We start from the raw sequence: 27563 nt of genomic DNA on the forward strand, positions 1-27563 counted from the left end.
TTGCATAAAGCACCTACTCAGTTACTAACTGCTCTGACTAGAAACTACTTGCAGTACAGGACAGGACAGCAAGCTCTTGATAGCAGCTAAGGTCGGATTTCAGCCTCTTCTGTTACCTGCTGTTTTGCACCTGGATGGGCTGGTCCATTATGATCCCAGTAAAGACAGCACTTAGCCTGTAAAATATGATTTGAAATTCTACTTGTTAGAGCTAACACCAAGAAGAAAGAGATTGTGGTATAGATATGGTTATGTCCTTTTAGATGCTAGGAGCCCGGAGTTGCATGGCGTTCAGCGGCCCTCCAGTCAGAGCACAGGATGCCATGCCAACCCTGTCCATAGAAAAGGTTACCTTATTTCTGTTGTTTGAGCTATTGCAGGATTTTCTTAGTGAAAGGCAACTCTGTTCAGCATTTCTTGAGGACTTGCTGTGCTTCTAGATAAAGGCAAGGACACACAGATGACTTAATCACCGGTACTGAGTGGGAGCTGCCCGCAGCATCTCTCTCGGAGTGAGCTGGCTGAGACTGTCACGCGGCCATGGGATGTGCGCAGCAAAACACAGGCCTGAAGGCCACACGGCTCATGCAGCACAGCGTGGCACGGGCCTGGGCCTGCCCCAGTTAACTGTTATGTGGATCACTAATTCCTCAGTTTATCATGGTTTTCTGGTCAGGATCGCTACGTTCCACCTTCCGATGCACATAGAATTGACCATTCTTAAAAGATATGGTTAACTACGGATTATATCAGTTGTCATGGTTTAACCCCTGTCAGCAACTAAGCACCACACAGCTGCTCGCTTACCCTCACTGTCCCCACTGGGATGGAGGAGAGAATCGGAAGGGTAGAAGTAAGGAGACTTGTGGATTGAGATAAGAACAGTTTAATGATTGAACAAAAATAAAATATATTATGAGTAGTAATAATAGTAATGAAAAGGAAAACAACTAGAAAAGAGAGAAACAAAACCCAAGTGGAAGGTGTCCCATGGCAGGGCGTTGGAACTAGGTTATTTTTAAGGTCCCGTCCAACCCAAACTATTCTATGATTCTATGGTAAGCAAGTGATACAACCGCTCACCACCCGCTGACCGACACCCAGTCAGTCCCTGAGCAGTGATTGCAGAGTGAAACTGAGAGCGATCTCAGAACAATCCGGAGTAGCAATCTCAGAACAGCGATTTCCAAATTTCTGCCCACCAGCCAACCCCTCCTTACATACAGAGCATGACATCTATGGTATGGAATACTTCCTTTGGCCAGTTTGGGTTAGCTGTGCTGGCTATACCCTTCCCAGCTTCTTGCACCTGCACATTAGCAAAACCTGGGCAGCTGGAAAAAGTCCTTGATCTTTTAGCAACAACTAATAACATCAGTGTGTTATCAACGTTCTTCACATACCAAATCCCATACTAAATCCAAAACACAGCAGCTACTGGGAAGAAAATTAACTCCATCCTAGCCAAAACTAGGACACAGTAAACTGTTTGGCTCCTGGAAAAAGTCTTACAGAGACAAGGGGGAGGCTTGGAACAGTCTTTCAAGCTTGTAGCAGCATCTCAGGGGCAGGTGTCTTCCTGCAAGCTCTAAAGATTTGTGGACTGGATCCTGGACTGGGATCATAAAAGAGCGAACAGTAGCAGTTTTACTTTATCCCCAGTGTCTGCCCAAATGCTCTCCCTGGTTATAACTTGCTTCATACACACTTTTGGTAATGTGCTCCTGAAAATCCAGAGGTGCCATTAGATTCGTGTTCTGAATGCTCACTTGGATACGCTTCAGGTCTGATTTTTAGAAAGATACATGCTGAAGTGCCCTATCATTTCCAAGTGAGACAGCAGGCAACTTTGAAAATCAAGTTCTTTTTGTCAGTTTGGACAACCCAATTCAGCAGCTCCTTTTCTTAAATTTTTAACTTTACACTGTCTGTACCACCTCTCTGACCTGAAAAATAGGGTTTGTTTTCTCTATAGAGGAAAAAGTAAATGCATACAAATTGTGAAGTGTTTTAAGAGATTTTGATGGGAAGTTTCTGTGGAACTGTCAAGTGCTTCATGGCAGAACAATTCTTTTCTTCTTCTCTTAGGTTTGGTTACCCTGATCCTGATTATCTGCAGCGGATTCGGTCAGAATTGAAAGCAAAAGGAATTGAATAAAGAAATTTATCAACTGTCAGCTCTTAAGTGTAGTGACTGAACATGTGGCAGTTAATTTACTATTCAAGCACTAAGAGAAGAGAAATTACTTTCTTCAGCTGCTGTACTTAAATCACTTGTATTTCGCAGTCAGCTAAGTAATCTTTTTTCAGCAGTATGGTTTTTTTTACACATCATTTACTTGCTTGAATAATGCTTCCCTCTGTGAGTAACCTTTACACAATTTGGGTCTTGTGAGTGCAGCATCAGTTCTTGTTGCACTTGTTGAATATCAAATTGTGTATCTTATTTTACCAATGAATCTGATCTGCACTTTTCCCCACAAGTCTTCAGTCTGATGACCAAAACGGATAGATCCACTACTAGCTTTTATTCAATCAAACACGTACTTTAGCTTTGTGTTATTACATGTAATCCTAGATAGCATTATGTAACCCATCTGCAGGATAATTTTTATGCAACTGTTAGTATCAGCTGTGATCAGGCTATGATCTTTTGCTTCTTTTCCTTTTCAGGGTAGAAATGGCATTAGTGGTTTGGGTTTTAAACATGAAATTAGTATGGATAATGTTATGGGGGGAGGGGTACATATATGCTGCTCTATTTTTAACCCTGCAGAAGTGCCGAATGCTCACAGCCACGTGGGAGCAAATGGAAAGCAATGGTGCTTGTGGCCTTCTCTGATAATAGGGTCCTGGTTCTGTGCCTTGCATTGTGTTTAAGCTCAAATACAACTTCTAAGTCAGCTTTGCAACTGTAAAACTATATTCTTCCCATTGCTTCCGATACATGGTTTGAATTGTAGTATAAAGATACTTTGTTGCTACTCTCCGCTGTCTAAATAGCCTGCTGATTACCTTTGTGGTGGTGTAAAACAAATGGCTTTCACTTAATGCAGCCATAATTGTTAGTGAGTTAAACTATTTTCGTTAGGCTATTGAACTTAACTAATAAATGAAATATAAAAATCCCATCTGCTTCGTTCTGAATTCTTTTGTACAGGTTTTTCTTCCTATTTTAGGTATGTATAGTTGTATATATATTTTTTTTAATGTAGGAGCTTCCTAGCAACACTATGATTTGGGGTGATTTGGACCCGATGTCACCTGCTATTTTATTTTTAAGATTGCCACATTGTGAGTAGGGAGTACTATTTTACCATCTTGACTTTCAGATTTCTTGGATTGGGCACTGTTTGATTTCCGTGTGGGTTGGGATGTCTTTCCTGCTGGGGTTTTGTTTTATTGCAGAATCATAGAATGGTTGAGGTTGGAAGGGACCTTTAAAGGCCAACCAGTCCAACCCCGTTGCATGGAGCAGGGACGTCTCCAACCGGATCAGGTATTTTCAAGTCAAATCAAGTCAGTTAAGGTCAGGTATTTTGCCTGGGTTCCAGCAAGGGAGGAAAGCGTGTACCTGGGCTAACTGTTGCAAGAACAGTGCATTAGGAAACAAAAGAACAATGGTCCACCAAGAAACAAAGGCATCGCCATGGGTCTGCTCAGCAGTGTGTCTGGTGACGTGAGTATTTAGTTGACATCTACCTGTGCTTGTCATATTTATTGACATTTGGTTATTATCCATTTCGTCACTGAACTTTCAGTGAAGTTGGAGGGAAAAATTTTGTTTTTCTGCTATTTTAGTGTCTTGTATTTGGGCACATTAGTAAAATATGCAGCAAGAAATAGCTGAAAACTGCAAGGGGAAGCCCAGAGCACTCGGTTGACAATGTCTCAGCTAGCTGACAGGTGGGTCTGAGGAGAATATTGTCCTGTTGCAAGCTCACACTATTGTAAAAGTATTTCTGACAGAGAATGATGGAAACGGGAAGTTTTACTTCGTGTCAGAGCGAGGTCTCTGTTACCCGCTGCCTGACCGTGGTAAGCCCAGGTTTTGGGAACAGCTGTCTCTGTAAAATCGGCTCCTTCCGCGGCCCTGTGGAAGGGCCACGCTGTGTTCGCGACCCCCTGAGCACAGCGGGCTGTGTAAACCGGCCGCTTTCCGAGGCCGCCGAGCTCTCGGCCACCTCCCCCGCGCCGTGCCGGGGGGAACCGGGGCCCCGGGCCGAGCCGCCCGCCCCCGGCACAGGGCGGAGCCGGGCGCCGCTGGTTTCCTGGCTGAGGAAAGGAAACCGAAAGCGGCGGGGTCGGGAGACGGAGAGGCGGCCATGGCGGGGCAGCGGCCGGGCACCTTCCCGCTGCTGGTGCGGGGCGACTGGGGGGCCCCCGAGCCGCCGCCCGCCCTGAAGAAGAAGCTGCTCTGCTACTTCCAGAGCCAGAAGCGCTCGGGCGGCGGCGAGTGCGAGCTGCGTGCCGGGACCGGGGCCGGGCATCTCCTCGTCTGCTTCGCCCATCCCGAGGGTGAGCGGCCGGGGCGGCGGGGAGGGGGCGCTGATGGCCGCTGACCACGATTTGGGGTCGGAGGGTGGTGGGGATGCGGCCGCCACCGCCGCCCTCCCCTCACCGGTGCCTGTGGTGTTGGCAGTGAGGCAGCGGGTGCTCGACCGGCGGGTCCACGAGCTCGACTGGGGGCCCAGGGGGCTGCTGTCGCTGCTGGTCACCGAGCTGCCGGCGGACGGCGACCCCGCGCAGGTGAGGCGGGAGGGCGGGCAGCGCCGGGCGGGGGGAGGCGGGCGAACCCCGGGTGACCGCTCTTCTCTCGTTCCGCTTGCAGGAGGTGGGATGGGCCGGTGGGGCCGAGGCGACAGGTAGGTCTGCGTGAAGGGCGGTGCGGGGCTTCAGCGCTCGCCTCAGTCGTGCTGAGGCCTGGCCCGGCGCGGGGGGGTGACAGAAACCGGTGACCGGGCCCTGTGCTCGTCGAGCTCTCGGCTCTCTCAGTGTCGCTCTTCTTCCATTCTCCCCCCTTCACTTGTTAAACCACAAAATTCACATAATTCATGAAGCACAGCTCTGAAGTAAGCTCCAAGGCATGCATAAAAACTGAACAAACTAACTTTCCAGGCAGCTTTTGTTGTGGTCGCAGCTGGCATCGCATGCGTTTTCCCTGCGGGCCAGAGTTTGCTGCTCATAGGTAGCACACGTATCTCTACGTGCAGACTACTTATTTGTGCAACTAAGGGTGGTGCACAGGTGAGGACTGAGGGCGCAGACTAGAAGAGAAGTCTGGCAGACATTACCGTTATCTTTTGTTTTCTAATTTAGCTACGCTCCTTATTGTTTTAAACTAGCAGGTAGAGATGTCGTGCGGAGTCAGAATACATCATGATAGATGGTTTTACAGAGGTGCCTGGTTTCTGAAGGTGTTTCTCTCCAGAGGAGAGATGTCCTCAACATATCTTTTGTTGGATGGCACAGGTTTTGTACAAGGACAGTGCTGTAACGCATGGGAGGACCTGCTCGCAGTGTGTCACGCAGCATAACTATGTGCTAGTTTGTTTTTTTAATGTTATGCCTGAGGCTTCTTGAGCTTAAAGAGTCTTTCTGGAACCATGTTCAACATAAGATTTGAAAAAAAAAGTAATACATGGAAGTCTGTGATTCTGTTAGTGTCAAGTGAAACTAAATTCAAGCTGTGTTAGCCCCTGGGTCTTCAAAAGCGTGACCTTTTTCTTTTTGAAGTACTTGGTAAATGAGAAATCATTGTCATTTATCTCTAATTAATGAACCCCCAGTGTCTCATCCCACCTGCCGGAATGAGGAGACTCCTGTGTGCACTCAGCAGGAGAAGACAGGTGAGTGTGCCACTTACCATGCAGAGACCACTGTATTCTTGCTTCATGGGTTTTCATTGACCTTTATGCTGCGATAGTGCCCTCATCACCTGGGTGGCTTGTGGTGTTTGTCTAATGTAGTGTGGAAACCATGATGTCAGGCTAAAATAAATAATACTTTTTTAATGAATCCCTTTAGGAAGCTCCCCATTTCACTGGCTGCCTCAGACAGGTCAGTTCTTTAGGGAGAGTATGCAGTGAATGCTGACCTTTGTTCTGGGTGAGGCTGTCCCTCAGGCCTTCCCAGCTGCCACCAGCCCTGGAAGGGCAACCAGGGATGGAACACCAGTAGCTGTGTACCCCAGGTACACCTGAGTTCCTGTGGCAGTCAGGGTGTGTAGACCCATGGCCACCCACACCAATGGCTGGAATTGTAAATGGAGAGAATGCGTAGACAAGATGGTTCCCCTCATTGTGGATTTGTGGAGAAGCTTTCATAGCCATTACTTCTGCTGTCCTTACCTGGTGATGAATGGAAGCCTTTTCTCCTCACCTGTTGGTATGACAACTCATGCTACTGATATGCTCAGCTTGTTTGGGATTTAAAGGCTGTTGTGGGGAAAAAAAACCCCACCCACCTGAATTATTGTTTGTTTGCCCGTTCTTTTGCCTCACCATACCCATGATCTGAACAAAAAGTGGTGTGAAAGCTTGGAAGATAATCATAGAATAGTTAGAGTTGGAAGGGACCTTTAAAGGCCATCTAGTCCAAGCCCCCTGCATGAAGCAGGGACATCTCCAACCAGATCGGGTTGCTCAGAGCCCCGTCCAACCTGGCCTTGAATGTTTCCAGGGATGGGGCATCCACCACCTCTCTAGGCAACCTGTGCCAGTGTTCCACCACCCTCAGTGTAAAAAATGTTTTCCTTATGTCCAGTCTGAATCTGCTTCCTTCTATTTTAAAACCATGACCCCTCGTCCTATCACAACAGGCTCTGCTAAAGAGTTTCTCCTCATCTTTCCTATCAGCCCCCTTTAGGTACTGGAAGGCTGCTATTGGGTCTCCCCAGAGCCTCCTCTTCTCCAGGCTGAACAGCCCCAACTTTCTCAGCCTGTCCTCACAGGAAAGGTGCTCCAGCCCTCTGATCACTTTTGTGGCCCTCCTCTGGACCTGCTCCAACAGGTCCGCATCCTTCTTATGTTGGGGGCTCCAGAGCTGGATGCAGTGCTGCAGGTGGGGTCTCAGGAGAGCGGAGCAGAGGGGCAGAATCACCTCCCTCCCTCGACCTGCTGGCCATGCTTCTTTTGATGCAGGATGTGGTTGGCTTTCTGGGCTGCAAGCAGACATTGCCAGCTCATGTTCAGCTTCTCATCTACCAGCACTCCCAAGTCCTTCTCCTCAGGGCTGCTCTCAATCCATTCTCTGCCAAGCCTGTATTTGTGCTTGGGATTGCCCCAACTCATGTGCAGGACCTTGCACTTGGCCTTGTTGAACTTCATGAGGTTCTTGTGGGCCCACCCCTCCAGCCTGTCAAGGTCCCTCTGGATGGCATCCCTCCCCTCCAATGTATCGACTGCACCACACAGCTTGGTGTCATCAGCAAACTTGCTGAGGGTGCACTCTATCCCACTGTCCATGTCCTTGTTTTTTTTTCTTAACTTTTGCTTAAGGCATTAGGGTGTGATCTCTCATTTCAGAATCATGTGAGAAACCAGAAGCAGAAAAAGCGGCCTCTAGGAAATCTGTCGTAGTAGTAACCACGGCCTCTGGAGAGGAAATAGAAGATGAGATTGTGGAAATGTACTTCGAAAATAAAAAGAGGTCCGGTGGGGGGACCATCGAGTCCTACATCAAAAAGGATCAGCAAATTATCGTCACCTTTCAGAATGAGGAAGGTATGATCATATGTCATGGGTATTATATTACTAAAGCTCCCTTTTAAAAACAGGCCTTTGCTGGTGCTGGGTCTCTTTGTGGGCACCGCTCCAGCAGAAATGGCGTATTATTCCCGCAGAGCGACAGAATTTAAAAGGAGTAAATGTGCCTGTCTATCCAATGCAGATGTGAGTTTCTGACAGTGTTTATAATAATCCACAGGGAAAGAAGTGATTCTCTAGACTTGTCCCAAATGCTCAAATGCTTGATCGAGGCTCACGGAGAATAGTGCAGGAGAAATTATGTCAGGAGCACTGCAGAATAAGTCAGCTTTAATTCTAGTTCAGGAGACTGGATAAAGCATAGTACAGTATTAACTGCAGACCATAGGTAAATACTATTTTGTTGTATTTTCTTTCATATTCATTTCAGTTGCGAGAGTTTGGGAGACTGGGAGAAAAAAGAGGTAGTAAACGTTATGTATTTGTAAGACAGAGAGGTGAATGCTCACCTTTGCAGAGAAAATTATTTTAAAGTAGCCTCAATTTATCTCTAGTTTTCCTATGTTTGCCTCTACACTGAAGTGTTGTTGGCTGCTTGTTAGTGAAGGATGCATGCAAAAAGAGGGAACTGTTCATACAGGAGAAATAGTTAAATTTAGTTGAATATACAACTAGTCAAATATAGGTAATAGTTAAATATAAGTTAAATACACAGGACAAGCAGGGTGGAAAACCCTTTCTTTATTTGCTGTTTATCAGATGTTACAAATCTGGAGAAGAGTTTCTTGCCATTGAGGGCAGTAGAAAGAAGGTAGCACTTACCTCAAAAGTAAATTTATATTTCTCCCTTAGGATGCTGGGGACATCTAGATCATAGAGTAGCTTTTATCCTGACCCTAACTTTTAATGTGGTTTTACCTTATTTGTTTGTTCTGTAATATGAGAAAATATGGCTGGCCAGATTTTTAAAGTAGAGTGTAATATAACATGTTGCTCTGCTGTGGTGGGAGAGGAAGGGAAGATCACATCTTTGTTTTCCTGTGGAACTAGATGCCCAAGAAGTTTTGCAAAGGAAGCATCACTCGGTGAAGAAAATCGATCTGTTTGTGAAGCCATGGCAAGTGGAGACTCTCCAGGAGCCGTCCCAAGCAGAGGACTCTCAAGGATCCCTGCCTTCCACCATAGTTGTGCTTGAAAATGTGCAGGAGAAAGTAAAAGACTGCATGTTAATTATGCTGGTAGAGAACATCAGTGGCTTGTCAGAGGATGATGGTGACTTCAGCTTGGAAATAATACCTGAAATATGTGCTGCTGTAGTTACTTTTACTGGAAATACTGGTAAGAAGGAGTCAGAGTTGCACGTCTCTTTTATTAGCTACTTGTGTCTGCGAGGAAGGCTAAGCAGGAAATGAATGTTTTCTGTCATATGTTTCAGGTTTAATCTGATATGTGTCATTTTAAATAATGATTTACTCTACTAAAGTTAATGACACACCTCTTATCTGTAAGGTATAGAGGCCGGTGTAAGTCAGAAGAGGGCTTGCTCTGACTTGGATAGTAAACGGAACAAGTAGGACTAGAACCAAAGTGTAACTTTATACAAGCAACAAAAGGATGTACTTAGAACAGATCGATGATGAAGGCTCTCCTTGCCAAAAGGAGTTGGATGTGTAATAAGTTTGTTTGGATTTGAGGGAAAATTGAACAAGTACATGGAACAGAGCTTTTAAAGATTATAAAATAGATTGCATCAGGCTTGGGAAATCTACTGTAATAGACTCGAGGCTGGGAGAGGATTATGGAAGCAGCCTCTTCTTACAGCTGATCTCTAGATACCTGCTGTGGCCATTGCTGGAGACAGGAGACTGGGCTGGATGGATCCTGGGATGCTGAGGCAAGACCAGCTATCGTTATGCAGAGTGGCCGTTGTCAGTCACGTTAGGCATGGAATTAACACCGTATGCTTTGCCTGATGCTGCAGTACCAACTAGTTGTTAGGCTACTGCATGCCCGCTGTGGTTTTTCAGTGTGTTTGATACCATACGCTTTTTCTGCCTTATTAGCAATTGATGACAAAGGCATCTTCCAGGTGATGGAGAGGTGTCTGCTCCTACTTCTCAGCAGTAAGAGGTTGGGGGGACTTCCCTCGGTTCCTGCCGAGGTTTATGGTTGATGTTATTAACAAATTCCATCCTAGGACATAGGCAACAGTAAATGGTATGGTAAGACCAGATTCAGAAACAGTGTAAGCCAGTGCTTTAGCTGGTCTTGTAGAGATAACAGCACTGCATTACCAGGATCTGAATTAAACTGGTAGCAGTGAACTGGTTGTAGGATTCTTTGAGTGCTGCTGCGCTTGAGTCCTTTTAGCGATGGGGTGATTTTACATGTGCTTGATTCTGGGTGAGGAGGTGGGAGAGGAAAGAAGAGAATTTTGTCTTCTGTGTGGAAAAACTGTAAATACCTTTAGAAGGTAGAACGTGGGGCAAACAAGTTATATGCCACTTTGAATCAGCTTCATGGGAATAGTTGTATTACTGGTAAGAATGAAGCTGCTTGGAAATCTTAAAGTTTTGAAGGGATTAGTCCATGGTATAACTAAACCAAAGAAGTTCTTAGTCTCTGAGAAGGTGTAGGATTTTCTGCTTTAGAAGTCAAAAATTATTTGCCTCTCATATTGTGGTCCAGTCTCAAATTTTTGGTGTAACCTTTAGGAAATAAGTAGATCCTTTAAAAACTCAGTTGTGTGTTTGCCTGACAGACGTATGTGACTTGACTATCTTTTACCATGATGATAACAGGGGGGGAAATTGCAGAAAATACAATGTGTTTATTGTAAAACTGAAAGAATCCAAATTTGTTGACTTTTATTTAATTGGTTGTGTATAAAGCCATAGCCCAAAAATGAACCTGATCTTATTTTCTTTTGGGGTTAAAGACACCTAGTGCTACTCAGCAGGAAAACTAGTGACAAATTCTGGCTACAGTAGTTGTAGTCAACAGTTGTGATCAATCATGTGGTGAATACTGGGTGACAGATACTGAATATGTGAAAGAAGGAGCTTTGTGCGCACCTCTGTGTTGATAGGTGCTTTGTAATTCAGTGCTTTGGTCAATGCACACAGCGATAGTCCCTAACATCATAGTAGAAAAGTGAGCTACTAGTTTGATCTTGGTTTTTGTTTTTTTTCTTTTTTTTCTTCTCCCTTCTCTTTCTAGATGCAGAAGAATTTGCTAAAAAGCTTAATCAAAACCACAGAGCAAAGCAACAAAATATTACTGCACGGTGCCTTGAGCAAACAAAAAGTGTTAGGGCTGAAAACATACCGCCTAACACACCCAGTGACTATATAACAGTCTACTTTGAAAACAAGAAGAACGGAGGTGCGCAAGTGGTGAGTGTTCAGCAGCTGCCTGATGAGGATGCAGCTATCATCACATTCAGTGACTATAAAGGTAATGCAGAAATAGGAATCCTTTCTTTCTCTGAGATGCTTTCTCTTAAAGATCAAAATGTGGGTTTTCTAGAGTAATGGCTACTTTGCCCTCATAAAACAGCAGAGCTGGTGCTGTGTCAGCAGGTCTCTGCTAACTGGACTGCAAGGTTAAGTTTTGGACCAGCTGAGCATGAGGCATAGAATTTTTTCCTGTTTATGCATGTTTATTTCACCCAGGCCTTGATCCTTAGAGTTCAGGTTACTGTGTGAGTTCAATAGAGAAAGCACAGCCCCACGTTGTGCAGGAGACTTCTTCCCCCTGCCTTCACCACCAGCTGCCCCATGGCAGTGTGTGCTGCCTGGCTCATCTAAGGACAATTTCTTGGACAGCTTTTTGGCCGGAGAGCAGGTGCTATGGCTTGTCCAGGTGGTGACAGAAACATGAGCATCTGTGGAAGGTGCAGGACAAGGGGCAAGCTAGAGGCATTGCAGCAAAGGGGAGACCTGAAGGGAAGTTGAAGAAAATAGCTCCTCTTTTTGAGGGAAATGTGATTTGATTTGGAGGAGCTGTGATTTGATCCTGCTAAGTAACAGCCCAGACAACTACTGAGTTGGGCAATTCAGGTACAGCATATGACAGAAGAGGGGGCAGAACCAGTGTTGTCCGTGCCTCCTCCTGGAGATGGACACCGTTTGTTCTTAACTGTCTCTCTCTAACATAGTTTTTGGCATTTAAAACCAGTAACTCTTCAGTAATTTGGAATTATTTCAAAATCTGGGAAGGGGGGGAAACGAATGTAAAACTATTCTTAGAAATAGCAAACATTATGTAGAAAACAAAGGGTTTTTTTAAAAAAAAAAAAACAAAACAGAAGATACTTGTTTTTAAGTGCTAGCATTAATTGTTTGGGTTTTCATTTGTTTGTTTTAGATGTAACCAATATCTTGGCAAAGCAGCATTCACTCAACAAGACACCAATCTCTGTCTACCCTTACTACGTCTCACTGGGAACAGCTCTGTATGGGAAGAAGGGGCCACAAGTAAAGAAGCCAGATCCAATTACAGTGCCTCTGGATCCGTACGTCTGGTATTACTTGCATTTAAAGAATAGGCTAATTGAGGCAATAAGTTGTGAAATGGCAAAATGTAATTGTGAGCTAACATGGCCTGAAGCCCACTCTGTGGACCCAAAAGTTACTTTGCATCCTTCAGCTGCTTTGTTTAAGCAGAAGAGATTAGTATCTCGATTGATCAAGACATGGAAAGAAAATGTTTCCACAGCTTTTTCACATAGCATATCGAAGTACAAAGCAATTAATTGTCAAATAAGCGCAGAGGTGTGGGAAGCCATTAGAAACAGCTTTACCCACAATGAAGCTCTGATAATTCCATCTGCTTCCCAGGATAATCTTCTTGTAATGGGCGAAAAAGAAGTTGTAAACAATATTGAACAAGAACTGAAGTTTCTGATAGAAAAGGCCACCAGAGAAATTGAAAGGGAAAAGCAAAGAACTGAAGAAGTGGTGGTAGTGGGTCCGGGGGAATATGCAATTTTACAGAGTACTGGTTTTGAAGAAAAAATTCGCATGGAGTTCCCAGCCCTGCAGATAACTTACGATAATTTGCAGAAGGTCATTAACCTGTGTGGAGTGCCTGAGGAAGTTTATAAAGTAAAAGGGGAAATACTGGAAAATGTACGCAAAATGACACAGAAAACAGTTAATATCCACCCTTACATTTTCCAGTTTTTGGAGCATATTGATAATGAAACCCTGTCACAGAGCTTGTTTATGTCAAAACAAATTAGTGCCTTTTATGAGCTTGGCACAGAAGCTGTCGTCTTGAAAGGGAGTGCTCCTGAAGATCTCCTAAAAGCAGAAGAAGAAATAAAGAAGGAACTGAACTGCAAAAGCATTACTTTGGAGGATGAGTCGGTCCTCCAGAAGAGGGAATGGAAGATGCTCACCAAGGAAAACTGCTCTAATGAAGCTGTAACAGTCACACAGGCAGAGAATCAGGTCATCATTGCTGGTTGTTGTCAAGCAGTAGAAAAAGCCTTTGAGGAACTTTTTAACTTTATAGATGAAAACACGCAAGTACAAAAGGTCATAGGAGGAAAGCCAATGGCGGTCATGATGTTTCTTGAGAAAGAGAAGACCAAAGTTTGGGGTGACTTACAGAATAAAGGTGTGAAAGTTGACTTTAGCACACAGAAGAAATGTAGAGTTATATCCTTGAGTGGGCCAAGAAGAGAAGTGCTGAAGGGAGCCACCTTAGTTGAGGAAATTCTGTCTGGCCTGCATTATAAGCGTGTAGTTATGACAGAACCAGGAGCCAAGTCGTATTTCAAAGAGCGAGAACACTTTTTTGTCACCAGTGTGAAACAAGACTTTAAGTGTCTAGTCAGACTGGAAGAGCCGTCGGAAGAACAGCTGGAAGAACAGCAAGAACATAGTGATATAGGCAAGCCCCACAGGCAGGTGACCGTAGGTGGAATTGTAATAGCGGTTTATAAAGCTGACCTGTGTGCTTATCCTGTTGATGTTGTGGTCAATGCATCTAATGAAGACTTAAAGCACATTGGGGGCCTTGCTGAAGCACTGTTAAGAGCGGCTGGTCCAGCGCTGCAACAGGAGTGTGACGAGCTGGTGCGGAAGAATGGGAGATTGCAGGCCGGGTGCGCGGTTATCACGGGCCCTGGGAAACTTCCCTGCAAGAACGTCATTCATGCTGTTGGGCCCAGGTGGAGTAAGGAGGAAGCAGAAAAGTGTGTGTTCCTGTTAAGAAAGACAGTGAAGAAAAGTCTACAGCTAGCTGAAACATACAATCATCGTTCTATAGCTCTGCCTGCTATAAGTGGAGGGATTTTTGGCTTCCCCTTGGAACTGTGTACATATTCGATTGTATCCTCCATCAAGGAGACCTTGGAAGAATCCATGAGGGACAGCAGCTTGAAGGAGGTTCATCTTGTGGATGTTGCACAGAATAACATTCAGGCTTTTAGCAAGGCATTGGGAGAAGTGTTTTCGGATTATTCACCTTCCCGCAGGCCACTGCATCAGACCAGTACAGTTCATCAGCCAAGGAAAAGCGTAATTACTCAAAATAGCAAGAGGTTCCCATTGGTAACAACTGAGGAAGGCCTTGATATCATACTGAAAATAGGAAACATTGAAGATGCTACAGTAAGTGTTTTAAATGATCTGTTTTTAGAATATCAAGTGGTTTTGTTTTTTTTTTTTTTTAAAAAAAAAAAAAATGCAAAAACAAAGAATGACCGACCTTAGACCATCATCTATAATTAGCAATGTAACATGTCTGATATCTCACTGAAGTTGGCCATCACTCCTGATAGTAAGAATTGCTGTTAGACAGCTGTCTTACAGGATAGATACAGATGGCATTGCATTTTGTCATTTACTAACACAGAGGCACACAGATCCCTGTGCTACACGGTACATTGCAGTTTAGCAGAAGCAACTGAGATCAGCAGGAATGGTTCTGGGGTTTGAACCTCCCTGACTTGACTTTGCTGGGCAGGAACCACCTGCACGCAGCATTCACGGTTCCAGAAATCCTCATTACGGGAGCGTGGTACGAGGCAAAAGCAAATGGAGTGCTCAGTGTTGGTTGACGGGAGTATCCCGCAGTGTGAGAGCAGCTGGGCTGCTTCCAGATCCGCTGTGGCCCTGAGGTAGCGCAAACATGCATGTCTGAGCCCTGGGCCCACAGCCAGGCTGGTTCTCCATGCATCTGTAGGATATTGATCTGGAGAACTATTATCCATTATGTCACTGGAGAATATGGACATGAAACATGCAGTTGCTATTGCATTTCCTATGGAGAACCAACTTCACTAATTGATTTCCAGTTGCCTCCAGTATTGAATTGCCGTTAGCTGGCTGATACCTACTTTACTGGGATCATCAATACTGGAAACAACTCCTTTCAGAACCCTTTCTGTAGTGGCCAGCGAATGCTTTCAGGAGTGGATGCCTCCCACAGCTTGTGCATGCAGGTCCTCCAGTTGGCCAGGCCAGAATATACATTAAAATATGTACAGAGGTCCTTCCTGAGGAGCTGAGTATAGTGCTTGACAAAATGTTCATAGCCCTTTGTATTTCTTTCCCTTATATGTTACTGCTTTTCTCACTTCTTTCTCCTTTGCTTTCCTCCAGTCTTGTTTGTCTTCAGCTTTTCCTTTTTCCCTAGACCAGCCATGCATGGGAGGTCCTGCTCACCTCAGTGAACACAGATTTTTGATCTGCAAGCTTCTCTTGGAGAATGAACTTGCATAAATATTTTTCAAATGGAGGTAGAATGAGTAGACCAGGAATGCAGAATTCTAACTTTCTCCCACCGGGTTGAAGTGAATTTCACTACTAACTTGGCTTTTGTGTTGCTTTGGGCAGACTCATGATACTAGAATTGAGCATAACTTCTGGTTTATTCCAAAACTTCGTTTGCTCTCAGATTGCTGTCTCAAAAAATTACTTTGTAAATCAGCAGGCAGGCTGTATTTGATTAATCAGTGCAAAATTTAAATTTGATACTTAAAGGCTAGAGTTTTTGCTTGTGTTTTTTCAGACAGACATTGTTGTCATCAGTGTTGACAAAGATCTCCAGCTTGATAAAGGGCCACTCGCTAAAGCTTTGCTAAGCAAGGCAGGGCCGATGCTTCAGACAGACCTAAAAGAAGAAGGCCTAGGAAAAACACCTGATAAAGGATCTGTGTTGAAAACAAAAGGTTACAATCTAGGCTGCAGTGTTGTTCTTCATGCTGTCGTACCTGCATGGTCCCCGAAACACGCATCTCAAAAGGTATAAAGGTTTTTATTTGCCTGAAATCTAATTTGACTGGGCTTTGTAGTGAGTTTAGTGCCACTTTTCCTTTGAAATGGGGGACAGTGTCACAGGAGAAGAGAGAGGTTGGCCTGTTCTTTTTTTAACTGTGTGGCTGGTCCCTTGTTGACTAATACATTCCTTGTGATGTATGCAATTGTTGTATTTATACCAAGAGGTAGCTACATTGTACATACTGGAAAAGATTACTTTCAGTAATTGAAAAAATAATTGTGCTTTACAGGTCTTGGGCGACGTCATCACAAAATGCCTGGAGATTGCTGAGAAACTGTCTTTCAAGTCAATTACTTTCCCAGCGATTGGGACAGGGAATTTAGGATTCCCAAGGTCTGTTGTTGCTAAATTACTGTTTGACAAAGTGTTTGAATTCAGTAGTAAAAATGGAGTAAATTCTCTTGAGGAAGTTCACTTTCTGTTGCACTCAAAAGACACAGCTAATATTCAGGTGAGTTACCGTGTTTTTCTTCTCTGTTAATGCTGTTTTATTTGGCTCTGCCTCCTGATACTTGGCTATCTGATGATCTCCGAAGAATCCACAGGGTGCTTGTTCTTATACTAAAAAAGTTTGCGGACAGTCTGTCTTGTCTATATTGAAAATTCTCTTTTTAGGTTCTACCACTCATAGTCACCTGCCTGTCCTATACAGCTCTGCTCCCTTCCTGTTCTTTTCTGTTCCCTGGCAATAATACAGAAAGTGTAATTACTCTTTATCTCATGAACTTGCCTAATTCTTCAAGACATAGGACTTGCCTACAGATAAATTTGCTGCAACTCCTGCATAGATGCCTTCACTCTTGTAAAAAGGAGTGCTTTCAATGCAGCGCTAGTGTCTTTCTAGAAAGAATCATTGTGCTAGGATTGCTGTGCCGGTGAACATCTCCGTTAGAAATGTATCAGTATTCCACATCCCCCTTTCTTCAGTATCACGTTAGCGCAGATTTTCTATAATCCCGCTCAAGTTACTCATTTCACACCTGAATCTCTCAAAAGATAGCCGTCACGCTGTGAATTAATGGCCAGATTAGTGTTTCTGCATCTGCTGACTTCTGCTATTCTATGCAGTAGCTAATACATTTTGAAAGAACAAACTTGAAGGCTACTCTGTCAAAGCCTGAGCTATTGTGCATAGAGAAGGATGGCATCAGCTGCAGGACTTGATTTAGAGAGTAAACTAGCTCCTCAGTGTATGGATGGATTAATGTATCCCTCTGGAACGGTAACAAGGTCTTGGACTTATTTATCAATTCTGTCTGTTGCTCACGCTGAAGAACCTTGCTCTCTGAGAACAACAGTGTGTCAAGACTTGCCATCAGTATTATGGCACATGGTATGAAGTAATTTGCATTAAGCTCTTTCTACATGTTTTTTTTAATTTACTTTTCAAACCTTTATTTCTACTGTGTAATCTAAAGACTTCTGACTCTACTTTCCTTCTCTAGGAATTTTCAGATGAACTTGAGAACAGATGTGGAAATACTGTGGATGTTGAAGTGCAGGAGACTTCTCCAAATAAGGGTAGGCAAGGCACAGGTAAGCTTGTTTCACAGGAGTTGTGTGCCTAGTGGATTTTAAAAAAAAAAATATTTTAAGTAATCCAGGGAATGCATTCATTATGGATGTTTAGATGTTTGTTTGGTAAGCGTGTCATCCCCAAAGGCCAAGTAACAGTCGAAGGGGTTGCTGTAAAGGTAGCATGTAGTATTTTCAGGTTGAGTGTCTGTAATGTCTAAAACAGTGTTGGAAATTATAAGAAAAAAAATGTACCTGTGATTCATTACTGGCTAGTGCCTCTACGAATCAGGACAGCAGAAGCTATCATGTGCCAAGGGCACAAGCAGGGCTTTTTTTTTTTTTTTTTTTAATCACTGAAGTACTTGGTTAGGTTGTGAACAGGTTGCTGCCTTCCTATGTCCTGGGAAGGCAGGTGAGCTCCTGATTCCCTCACTTCTTCACTGACCTTGACATCTGCAGCCATTCCTCTCACAAGCAATTCTTCACAATCAGCTCAGGCAGATGCCTCTCACGTTCTCTTCACAGCTCCTCCCCCACTTCAGCTTCTTCACTTTATTTTTTAATTTTATTTTTTGAATTTTTTTTTCCTGCTTCTTAAATACGTTATCGCAGAGGCGTTATCGCTGAACGTTCTGTTGCCAATTGGCTCGGCTTTGGCCAGCAGCGGGGCTGCCGTAGGCCTGGCCGAGTCCACTGAACAAAGGGGAAACTTCTGGCAGAGTCTCACAGAAGCTGCCACCGTAGCCCCCCCTCACTAAATAAAACCAATGCAGGAATGCTCTTAAGTCTTTTATGTGTTCAGATGAATAGCAAAACCAAACTGAAATATCTTTGGTGTTATCCAGCCTAATAGAACTGCAGAGTGTAGAAAATTAGTTATGTGTTGAGAACTTCGTCAAGTTTTTATGAATAAAGCATAGGTTAAAAGTCCTTGTGACACAGTAGAGAACCTGCCTGAAAACTCTGAGACAGGCACAAGAGTGAGACTTGGAAAGTTTGCTCTTGTACCTTGGAGTTTCACAAAGGCTTATGTAGTAAAATGTCATAAAGTAGTGGCTGTATACTAGGTGTGCAGCAAGACCAGTTTTTTTCTGCCACGTCAGCATGAATAACAATGATGGGAACAGGTAAAGGTTGATCAAAGGCTCCTGTAAGAAGGAATAATTTCCAGTTAATGCGGCGGGCAGTCCTCTTCACTGCCTGAGTCTGGAGCCAAGCTGTGCTCTCTGTAGATGTTGTTCCCATGAAGAAGTCCCTTATCTCTTACCTCATTGCTCCCTTCTGCTCAGGGTCTGTATTTCTTTCCTGCAGCTTCCTCTTCAACCTCAGAACAGAAGGTACATGAAATGACGGTTGGCTCCGTCGTGTTCCGGGTGGCAGAAGGTGATATTACCAAGGAAGAGGGAGATGTCATTGTAAACATAACAAACCAAACCTTCAGCCTCAAAACAGGTATTTTAGTTGGTATTATGTGTGGAAAACAGTACGTGTGTGTTGTGGGTGGATGCCGGGTGCCCACAAAAGCCACTCTGTCATTCCCCTCCTCAGCTGGACAGAGGAGAGAAAATGTAATGAAAGGCTCCCGGGTCGAGATAAGCACAGGGAGAGAGCATTCACCGGTTACTGTCATGGGCAAAACAGACTCAGATTGGGGAAAATCAGAGTAGGATTATGAGAAATAAAACCAAACCTTAAAAACACCTTCCTCCCCACCCCTCCCTTTTTCTCACGCTCAACCTTTTTTGAAAAATCCTCCTGATTTTCTCTACCTTCTCCTGCCCCAGCAGCACAGGGAGACATGGAATGGGATTTGCAGTTGCCGCTCCTTCCTCCTCAGGGGAAGGACTCCTCACGCTCTTTCCCTGCTCCAGCATGGGGTCCTTCCCATGGAGACAGTCACCCACGAACTGCTCCAGCGTGAGTGCTTTCCACGGCGTGCAGTCCTTCAGGAGCAGGCTGCTGCAGCGTGGGGCCCTACGGGGTCGCAGCTCCTGCCAGCAAACCTGCTCTAGAATGGGCTCCTCTCTCTGCAGGTCCACAGCTCCTGCTAGGAGCCTGCTCCAGCGCAGGCTTCCCACAGGGCCACAGTTTCCGTCAGGGGCATGCACCTGCTCTGGTGTGGGGTCCTCCACGGGCTGCAGGGGGATCTCTGCTCCTCTGTGGGCCTCCATGGGCTGCAGGGGGACAGCCAGCCTCACCATGGGCTGCACCACGGGCTGCAGGGGAATCTCTGCTCTGGCGCACCTCCTCCCCTCATTCACTGACCTTGGTGTCTACAGAGTTGTTTTTCTCACATATTCTCACTTCTTTCTGCTGCTGTTTCTGCAGCAGTTTTTTTCCCCCTTCTTAAATAACTTATCCCAGAGGCACTACTACCATCGCTGATGGGTTCGGCCTTGGCCACTCCTGTAGCCGTGCTGCTACCAAAACCTTCCCGTGCAAACCCATTGCAGTGTGGCTGGAAGGGCTGGATAAGGAGAGTAGGAAGTATTTTTTCAGTGTTTCAAACCCTTTTGCTTCACAGTGTGGTTTCTGTTTTGCTTCTTAGGGTACAAAGTTGCTTGTTAATCTGTGTTACAGGATGGCATGTTTATGACTCTTGCAGAAAGAGAAACCAATTTTTTTTTTTTTTTTAGAATCTTTTTATAGAACATCTCTCAAACTAAAGGAGATGACAAACCTCAATGAGGTTTTGACCTCAGTAAAATTTTAGACACAACTTTGAATTGAAAAGCATAAGCCTAAATTTTAGACAACAGTACTTCAACAGTACTTTTCAATTATAACCTTTGCTGTTTTAAAGACTGAGATATTTTAGATATTACGTGGTACACAGTTCTCTCTCAGATGGGACTTAAACAGCATTAACAGTAGTAACACAGTGGATTCATGTGCCTCTTCTCATTTAAGGTGTCTCTAAAGCAATTCTGAACGGGGCTGGAAAAGCAGTTGAAGATGAGTGTGCTCAACTAGGTATGGTATGACATTACTGACCTCCTTTCTGAAGGTGTTCATGCACGGCAGGGAAACTGAGGGGATACTTTCTCAGTGTGTACCCTACATCCATCTGTATTCGCTGACGTAAGACAGTGCATAGTTTTTAATCACTTAATGTGGTATTTATTAAACACCTAATGAGGGAAGGAAAAGAAAAATCTTAAAGAAGAGAAGGTTCCTAAGCCTATGTAAAGAACGATATCTATTCATTATTGTGTCCTCTTATTCCAATAAAGCTTTCTATGATAAAAACAAATCAAATCTACATTGAACTGAGCCATGAGCAAAGCATGATGTTGGCAGAAATATTAATAGAGAAGCTGTATCTCACTGGAAGCAACTGTCTACCTGCAGCTCCTTTTGTCATTCCCAACTGAGAAAATACGTTTGCTTTTGGCTTAACCAGCAATCGACTGTCACATTCTCTGTGTGACCAAGAGGGAAAACTAGTGAAGTTAGGTTCCTGCCTCAGAAGAGACATTTATTTGTAGACCAAATTCAGCTAGTGAACAGCAAATACAATGAATGGGGAGTAGGGATGGAGAAGTAAATGGTTTAAAACCCCACAAAATAAGGGATGTAGGAAAGAGGCTGGTGTGGAGGTCAGCTGGAAGACCAACCAAAGGAGAGCAACTGTGAGGAGGTAAGAGATAAACCTCCTGAGAGGGTAACTCAAGCTAGGGAGCCTGAGGGTAGATGCCATGCTTGTGTGTGCAAGAAGACAGAGTGTGGTACTTGTCTGCGTGAATCTCTTCAAGTCTGCAGAGCAAACTTGACAAATAAAGGCCCACAAAGTTTTTATTTTCCAAATGAGGCAAGTATTTTACAAACATAAAATTAATCCTTGGGCCTTGAAAGTGAAAATAGAGAGAGGGTGTTGCACAGTTTGTGGAAGGAGACTTGAAGCTTATTCTGAGGCATGCTTGTCACTGTTCCTTGTCTCCTAATGAGGATTAGCGCAAATCTATATTGTGGATAATTGTTGATTGATTACGTTCTCCTACTTAATGTTTCAGCCTCACAATCTAACAAGAGCTATATCACCACTCAAGCAGGAAACCTGCCGTGCAAAAAAATAATTCATTTTGTTGCCCAAGATGATATCAAGGTGCTGGTCTCCAGAGTGCTTCAGGAGTGTGAATTACAGCAGTACACCTCTGTCACCTTCCCAGCAATTGGAACAGGTCTGTGTCTCCCTTTTAAAATGGGTTCAGTGCATGTGATTCTACAGATCTCAGGGTTCAAGCAATGAGTTTGATTTATCTGGAGGGGTTATTCTTTGGTGAAAATATATTCAGAAACCGCAGATTTTAAATTAGATTAGAAGCTTATGAAGTCCTAGAATGTTTCACTCCTTGCAGTCAGATTTTGCTAAATTGCCCACCTGAAGTTATTTCTGACTTGTTTATGATCCAAGATATTATGGATATGTTCATAATTGTTCTGTTAAAAGATGTTTTAACCATTTGTAACAGTTATTAATGCTTTTTAAAGGCAAAATATTTATAACTTGTTTCAGGTGAGGCAGGCCGTGATCCAACTGTAGTAGCTGACATCATGATAGATGCAGTAACTGAATTTGCAAGAAGTAACTCTGCTCCATCGGTGAAAACTATTAAAGTTGTCATCTTTCAGCCACATCTGCTGAGTGTGTTCCATAGAAGCATGCAGAAAAGAGAAAATTTTGCTAAAGCAGCAGCCAAATTATTGATTTCCAAGTTAACTTGTAAGTAGATGTCACTTAAATACAGGTTATAGATCAATCTGTTTAGCACCAGCTGATAATGCTTAATGCTGACATTTGTGTATTTCAATGTAGCATTCTGGAGTTCCGACAAACAACCCCCAAAGGAAGAAAACAAAGCTGTTCTGGAAAATAAAATCGACCCAGCTGTTGTGCAGATTTGTGGTGAAAACAAAAACAAAGTGGAAGAAGCTGAAAAGTGGTTGAAAAGTGCAATTTTAAAGGAACAGTTTCAAACAGAAATCAGAGATGAGTCTATCTCTGATTTTGGTAAAGCAGAGAGGGAGGAACTGCTTAACCTACAAAAGAAATTAAATATTGCTCTTCGTTTGGATAGTACCTCTGTTCAAATTTCAGGTGTTGAGAAGGATGTCTGGATTGCTTATTCAGCTATTCAAGATATGATCCACAAGATAGAAACTGCTAAGCAGGAAGAGATCAAAGCAAAATTTTTACAAAACTTAATTGAGTGGAAATATTTGGAAAACTATTCCTACGTGCCCTTTGACTGTCTCACAAATATGCACTTGGAAGATGCTTTCAGGCAAAAGAAGAAACACCTTTCAGTCGTCATTAATGAGAAAAAATACACAGTGAATATAGAAACTAAAAGTGCTGTGGATGACCAAGGAAAACTTAGATCCATTATACGTGTTGATAAATCTGAAGGTAAGTAAAAGCATTTTGACTGACTGATGTTCCTATGTTAAAACTAGGTTGCATCTAGCCTAGGAGAGTAAGAAATGGTAAGAATATGCAAAATATTGTTAGGAGCTTTGTGCATGTCCATTTCTGGAGAATGTAGAAAGGATCTGAATTGGGAAACTAAAATAAAAGAATCCTGCAGTTCTTTGTATTCTGCTCTGCTCTTGTGAGACCCCACCTGCAGTACTGCATCCAGCTCTGGAGCCCTCAGCACAGGAAAGACATGGACCTGTTGGAGCAGGTCCAGAGGAGGGCCACAAAGATGATCAGAGGGCTGGAGCACCTCTCCTCTGAGGACAGGCTGAGAAAGTTAGGGCTGTTCAGCCTGGAGAAGAGAAGGCTCCAGGGAGACCTGATAGCAGCCTTCCAGTACCTAAAGGAGGAAAGACGAGGAGAAACTCTTTAGCAGAGCCTGTTGTGATAGGACGAGGGGTCATGGTTTTAAAATAGAAGGAAGCAGATTCAGACTGGACATAAGGAAAACATTTTTTACACCGAGGGTGGTGGAACACTGGCCCAGGTTGTCCAGAGAGGTGGTGGATGCCCCATCCCTGGAAACATTCAAGGCCAGGTTGGACGGGGCTCTGAGCAACCTGATCTGGTTGGAGATGTCCCTGCTGCTTGCAGGGGGGTTGGACTAGATGGCCTTTAAAGGTCCCTTCCAACTCTAACTATTCCCTGATTCAAAATTTTTGGAAATGTAGGTAATGTGTTCTGAGATTCTTAACAAGCTTACTGGCAATAATTAGCTCATAAGGAACTACTTTTTTCTTACTCATCCATACAGGACTTTTCCTACTGTTTTATTTTTCTTTGTCCTGCTATGACTCGGTTTTACAGGGGCACATTTTATATCTTAATGGGAACAACTTTTTGGTCTATCTAAAACTTGAAAGTGAAAGTGGACAGGTTTAAGAAACTATGCATCTCCCAGTGCTTTAGTAATACCTCCTGCACATATTTTCAGATTTCTTTTTTTGGTCTCTTAACAATAAAAAAGTCACTTACTAAAAGGATTTCATGCTTCTAATTGAGGGAACCTAAAATGCTGGATATCTGTAGCATATGCATTGGTCAGTGTTACTGTTTGATAGCACAGCTAGATACTAGGCCTTGCATGAAATGGAAGAAGGGATGAAAGACTTCTGCTTTTCAGATGGAGAGTATATTCTTGAACTCTTTAATTTTAAACTGTTTTTGTTCCGATGCTTTGTTCCTAGTCTCCTAGTTGCTGAGAATTAACTACTCGGTGTTTCTGCATTTGCTGCACATCCTTGAAAACTTGCAGGGAAGGCTACTGGTAAAAGATGTTGCAAAGGATCCCTCTTTAGCTGTGAGGAACAGATTTGTCTAGGAACTACCAGTTCAGCCACTTCAGTTGCCAGTGTGGTGGCAAACTACAACACCCTAATCCTTTGGTAAAAGACCCATGGGAATACTCTTGGCTGACAAAGACCAGTAGGCACTAGTGATAAGCTAGATGTATGGGCTTTTAGAAGGGTTTGCAGCAGGGCATATTTCATTTTAAGCAGAGGATTTAGGTAAAAGTAATTGATTATATTTCTTCTGCAGATCAAGAGTCAACAGTGCTCCCTGCAACATGGGACGATATGCAAAACCAACGACTCAAAATAGTGGAACTAAAACCAGAAGCAAGAGAATATAAAGATGTGGAGGAAAGGTTTCGGAAGACCTGTCAGTCATTAAAAATTGAAAAGGTAAAAAAAAAAGCATGTCATTGTTTCTGTGCATAAATACCTTGATAATAAGAGATGAAGAATACTAACAACAATGGAAAACCAAGTTCCACTGGGGTACCTGAAGTTAGGCAAGTCTTTATGGCTGTCACTAACTTTAATCAGCATCCGTTTAATGTTACAGTTGAGGTATTTGGAACAACTCTTAAGCAGTTGCTTCTTCAGCACCAATGGAGAGTGCTTTCGATTTAAATTGGTTTTACTATAGTAGAGCACATCATTTGCTGGCTTAAGCCATGTGTGCTTTGCAGGCAGGCATGTTTTCTGTGCCCCAGAAACCTGCAAAACTGTCCTATATTGTTTCCCATGGAGTGTTTCTGTCATGTTTTGGGCTGGGTTCTGCTGCCTATCACACCAAAGTTTGGAGTGATTTGACAAACTTACTTCATGATCTGGTATTGGAGCTAGGAGGAGAATCTTGGAAACAGATTAAATTGTTGATACGCTGATATTTTTCGTGACAGCAACACCAAGGAAACTAATGTCTTACTTTCAAACTTTGCAGATTGAAAGAGTACAGAACCCCTTTCTTTGGAAGGCCTACCAAATAAAAAAGCTTGAAATGGATAACAAAAATGGCAAAAGAAATAATGAGAGGCCTCTATTTCATGGGACAAGTAAGGAGTCGTTAACCTTAATTAACAACCATGGATTTAACCGGAGCTATGCTGGAATGAATGGTAATATGAATTTCAAAACAACTTTTGTTTTCCTGAGTAGGGCTAGGACTGATTTGCCATGCCATCTGTCTACTCCTGCCTTGTATGCAAAATTATTTGTTTTGTTAAATCTCTCTATTGCAAATAAAAAGCAAAATTGTCAAGAGCATCACAGGCTCTGAAGATGGCAGATAAGTGATTGCTGCTAATGAAGTGCTCACAAACATTTGTTTTTCTGACTACAGCTGCAAACTTTGGAAATGGAACATACTTCGCTGTGGACGCCAGCTATTCTGCCAGTGACACCTATTCTAAACCAGATGTGAGTGGGAAGAAGTACATGTACTTGGCTCGAGTCCTTGTTGGAGAATATTCTAAGGGGACAAGAGGATCAATTACTCCAGCACCAAAAAGCGCTAGTAACTCTATAGATCTGTTTGACAGTTCAACTGATAATGTGAAGCAGCCATCCATGTTCATCATATTTAATGACATTCAAGCTTACCCAGAATACCTTATCACTTTCACTAAGTAAGCATTTCGATTGCAGCTAAGATTGCATGTCTTTCAGTCTTTGTGTAGCCCAAAAACACTTACAACAAAATACACAACAAAATAAATAGTTTTATCAAATAAATGTCTTAGTGCTTGGCTACATTGAAGCAGCCTCTGGCAATTTTTAATAGTACTGGAATAGACTACTTGTTTACACTCAGAGTAACTGAGCATATTTAACTCTTGAGCTCAATATTTTACAGAAAACCACTGTTAGATGACATATCAAGCCATTATACTATATTAGCCTTTCCATGCAGCCTTACAGCCATCCTCGTTGCACTAGGAAAGGGGGAGTGCTGGCAGGGGACTGGAAGGGATTTTTCAGCCACTGACCTTTCTGTGTTGCCTTTCTGATGGCTTCTTACACTCTGTAAATGACAGGCTGCATCATGAATTATGATACACTGGTTTTCAATAAAAGAACTAATTGTAGTTAATGGCTTGTGTTTGTCTAATTTAGCATTGGTTGAAAACCAATGAACTTGATGTCTCAAATACAGATATGCTTAGTTTTAATACAGTAACCCTCCCTGGCAGGTTCAACAGAAGGTTATAGAAGTTGCCTGAGTTATTTCTATATAGCCTAAGAGAGACAGGAAATTTAATTTTGAGAAGGTGTTTCTGTTGCCATATACCAGCTGCAGCAACCTTTCTGTGATCTTGAGGAGAAAAGAAGAAAAGTTGCTAAGGCTGATAAATGGGTTATCTTAAAGGGATGATCATTAACAAGCCAAACTTCGGACTTCCATGTTGGAGGAAGCAAAGTAACATAATCTTTGTAGTACATTGACGGAATAAAAAATACGCCTCTCAGGCTTAGATATTGTAAGATCTAATGACAAAGTAGAGTGATGCAGCACCTCCAAATGCTAAAAACCCTTGAATCTTCTGAATGTATCAGGTTTGACTTCATATTTGGTTGGATGATTAGGAGAAAATCTTCCAATACTTGCTTTGCAGAGTTAGGTTGCAATGACTTCAAAGTTTTACCACGGGTTGGTGTATCTACACGAACAATAATCACTGCAGGGTAAACATTGCCGGGGGACACATTTTCTAGGACAGGCAAGGTGAAATAATGTGAACCTGCAACTATCTTAGAGTGTAAGCATCAGGCTGTTCATTCACACCTCCCCCCATCGCTCCCTCTGCAACAGGGCTGGAACCACTCGCTTCGGGATTTATTGCTTTGATTATGTCAGTTTTCTAACCGCTGGAAAAGTGCTGACAGTTGAATTCCGAGTGCTTGAAATAAAGATACAGGCGTGGGGGGCAAAAGTCTAAAGTTTTGCTTTTAAAGTAACTACATTCAATCGATCCCTGTAACAAATACCTGCGGTCGCTGGTCCACCCAGTGTGACAGGAGCCAGAGGTGCAGGCACGGGGTGCTTTGTTGCAGCTGAGGGGTCACTTGTAGCGCTCTGAACTTTCTCAAGGAGACAGTAACGCATCTGTTCTCACGTTCTTCGTTGCCCCAAGGAGCTGTGGAGGCCAAGGTGTTTTTTCACCAGTTCTTGCGTTACAGGTGCCTAGGGCATCAAGCACGACACAGAAGCCAGTAGCGCTGGGCTCTGTCCAGGTGATAAGTGAAAAATGCTGCTTCTCCAAACGAGTTTATTATCAT

At 43.4% G+C, this 27563-nt stretch overlaps 2 protein-coding genes across 3 annotated transcripts in view; both read left to right on the forward strand.

Annotated features, from left to right (window-relative positions):
- Positions 1-3131, forward strand: part of DTX3L (deltex E3 ubiquitin ligase 3L) — an 8480-nt gene extending 5349 nt beyond the window's left edge. Inside the window, exon 5 of the mRNA XM_086751311.1 lies at positions 2089-3131. Coding sequence (XP_086607437.1) covers positions 2089-2158 — 70 coding nt within the window. The 3' untranslated portion in view covers positions 2159-3131. The remainder of the gene's footprint in view (positions 1-2088) is intronic.
- Positions 3132-4325: 1194 nt separating this feature from the next.
- Positions 4326-26371, forward strand: LOC104477778 (protein mono-ADP-ribosyltransferase PARP14). 2 transcript variants are annotated; one of them, XM_086750486.1, is made up of 19 exons: positions 4326-4518; positions 4643-4749; positions 4832-4865; positions 5790-5849; positions 7527-7724; positions 8757-9044; positions 10926-11162; positions 12075-14329; positions 15732-15965; positions 16231-16452; positions 17447-17537; positions 18831-18971; positions 20430-20492; positions 21533-21700; positions 22036-22242; positions 22336-22929; positions 24538-24683; positions 25228-25402; positions 25627-26371. In XM_086750486.1, exons 1-19 carry the CDS (start codon positions 4326-4328, stop codon positions 25914-25916), a joined length of 5703 nt encoding a protein of 1900 aa, XP_086606612.1. In that variant the 3' UTR covers positions 25917-26371. The 2 variants fall into 2 exon arrangements, with proteins under 2 accessions (XP_086606612.1, XP_086606613.1); XM_086750487.1 differs by lacking the exon at positions 5790-5849.
- Positions 26372-27563: the final 1192 nt, after the last annotated feature.

Source organism: Chlamydotis macqueenii, chromosome 6, assembly GCF_036417535.1.
Source record: "Chlamydotis macqueenii isolate bChlMac1 chromosome 6, bChlMac1.mat, whole genome shotgun sequence".
In the NCBI taxonomy this organism is placed as follows: Eukaryota; Metazoa; Chordata; class Aves; order Otidiformes; family Otididae; genus Chlamydotis; species Chlamydotis macqueenii.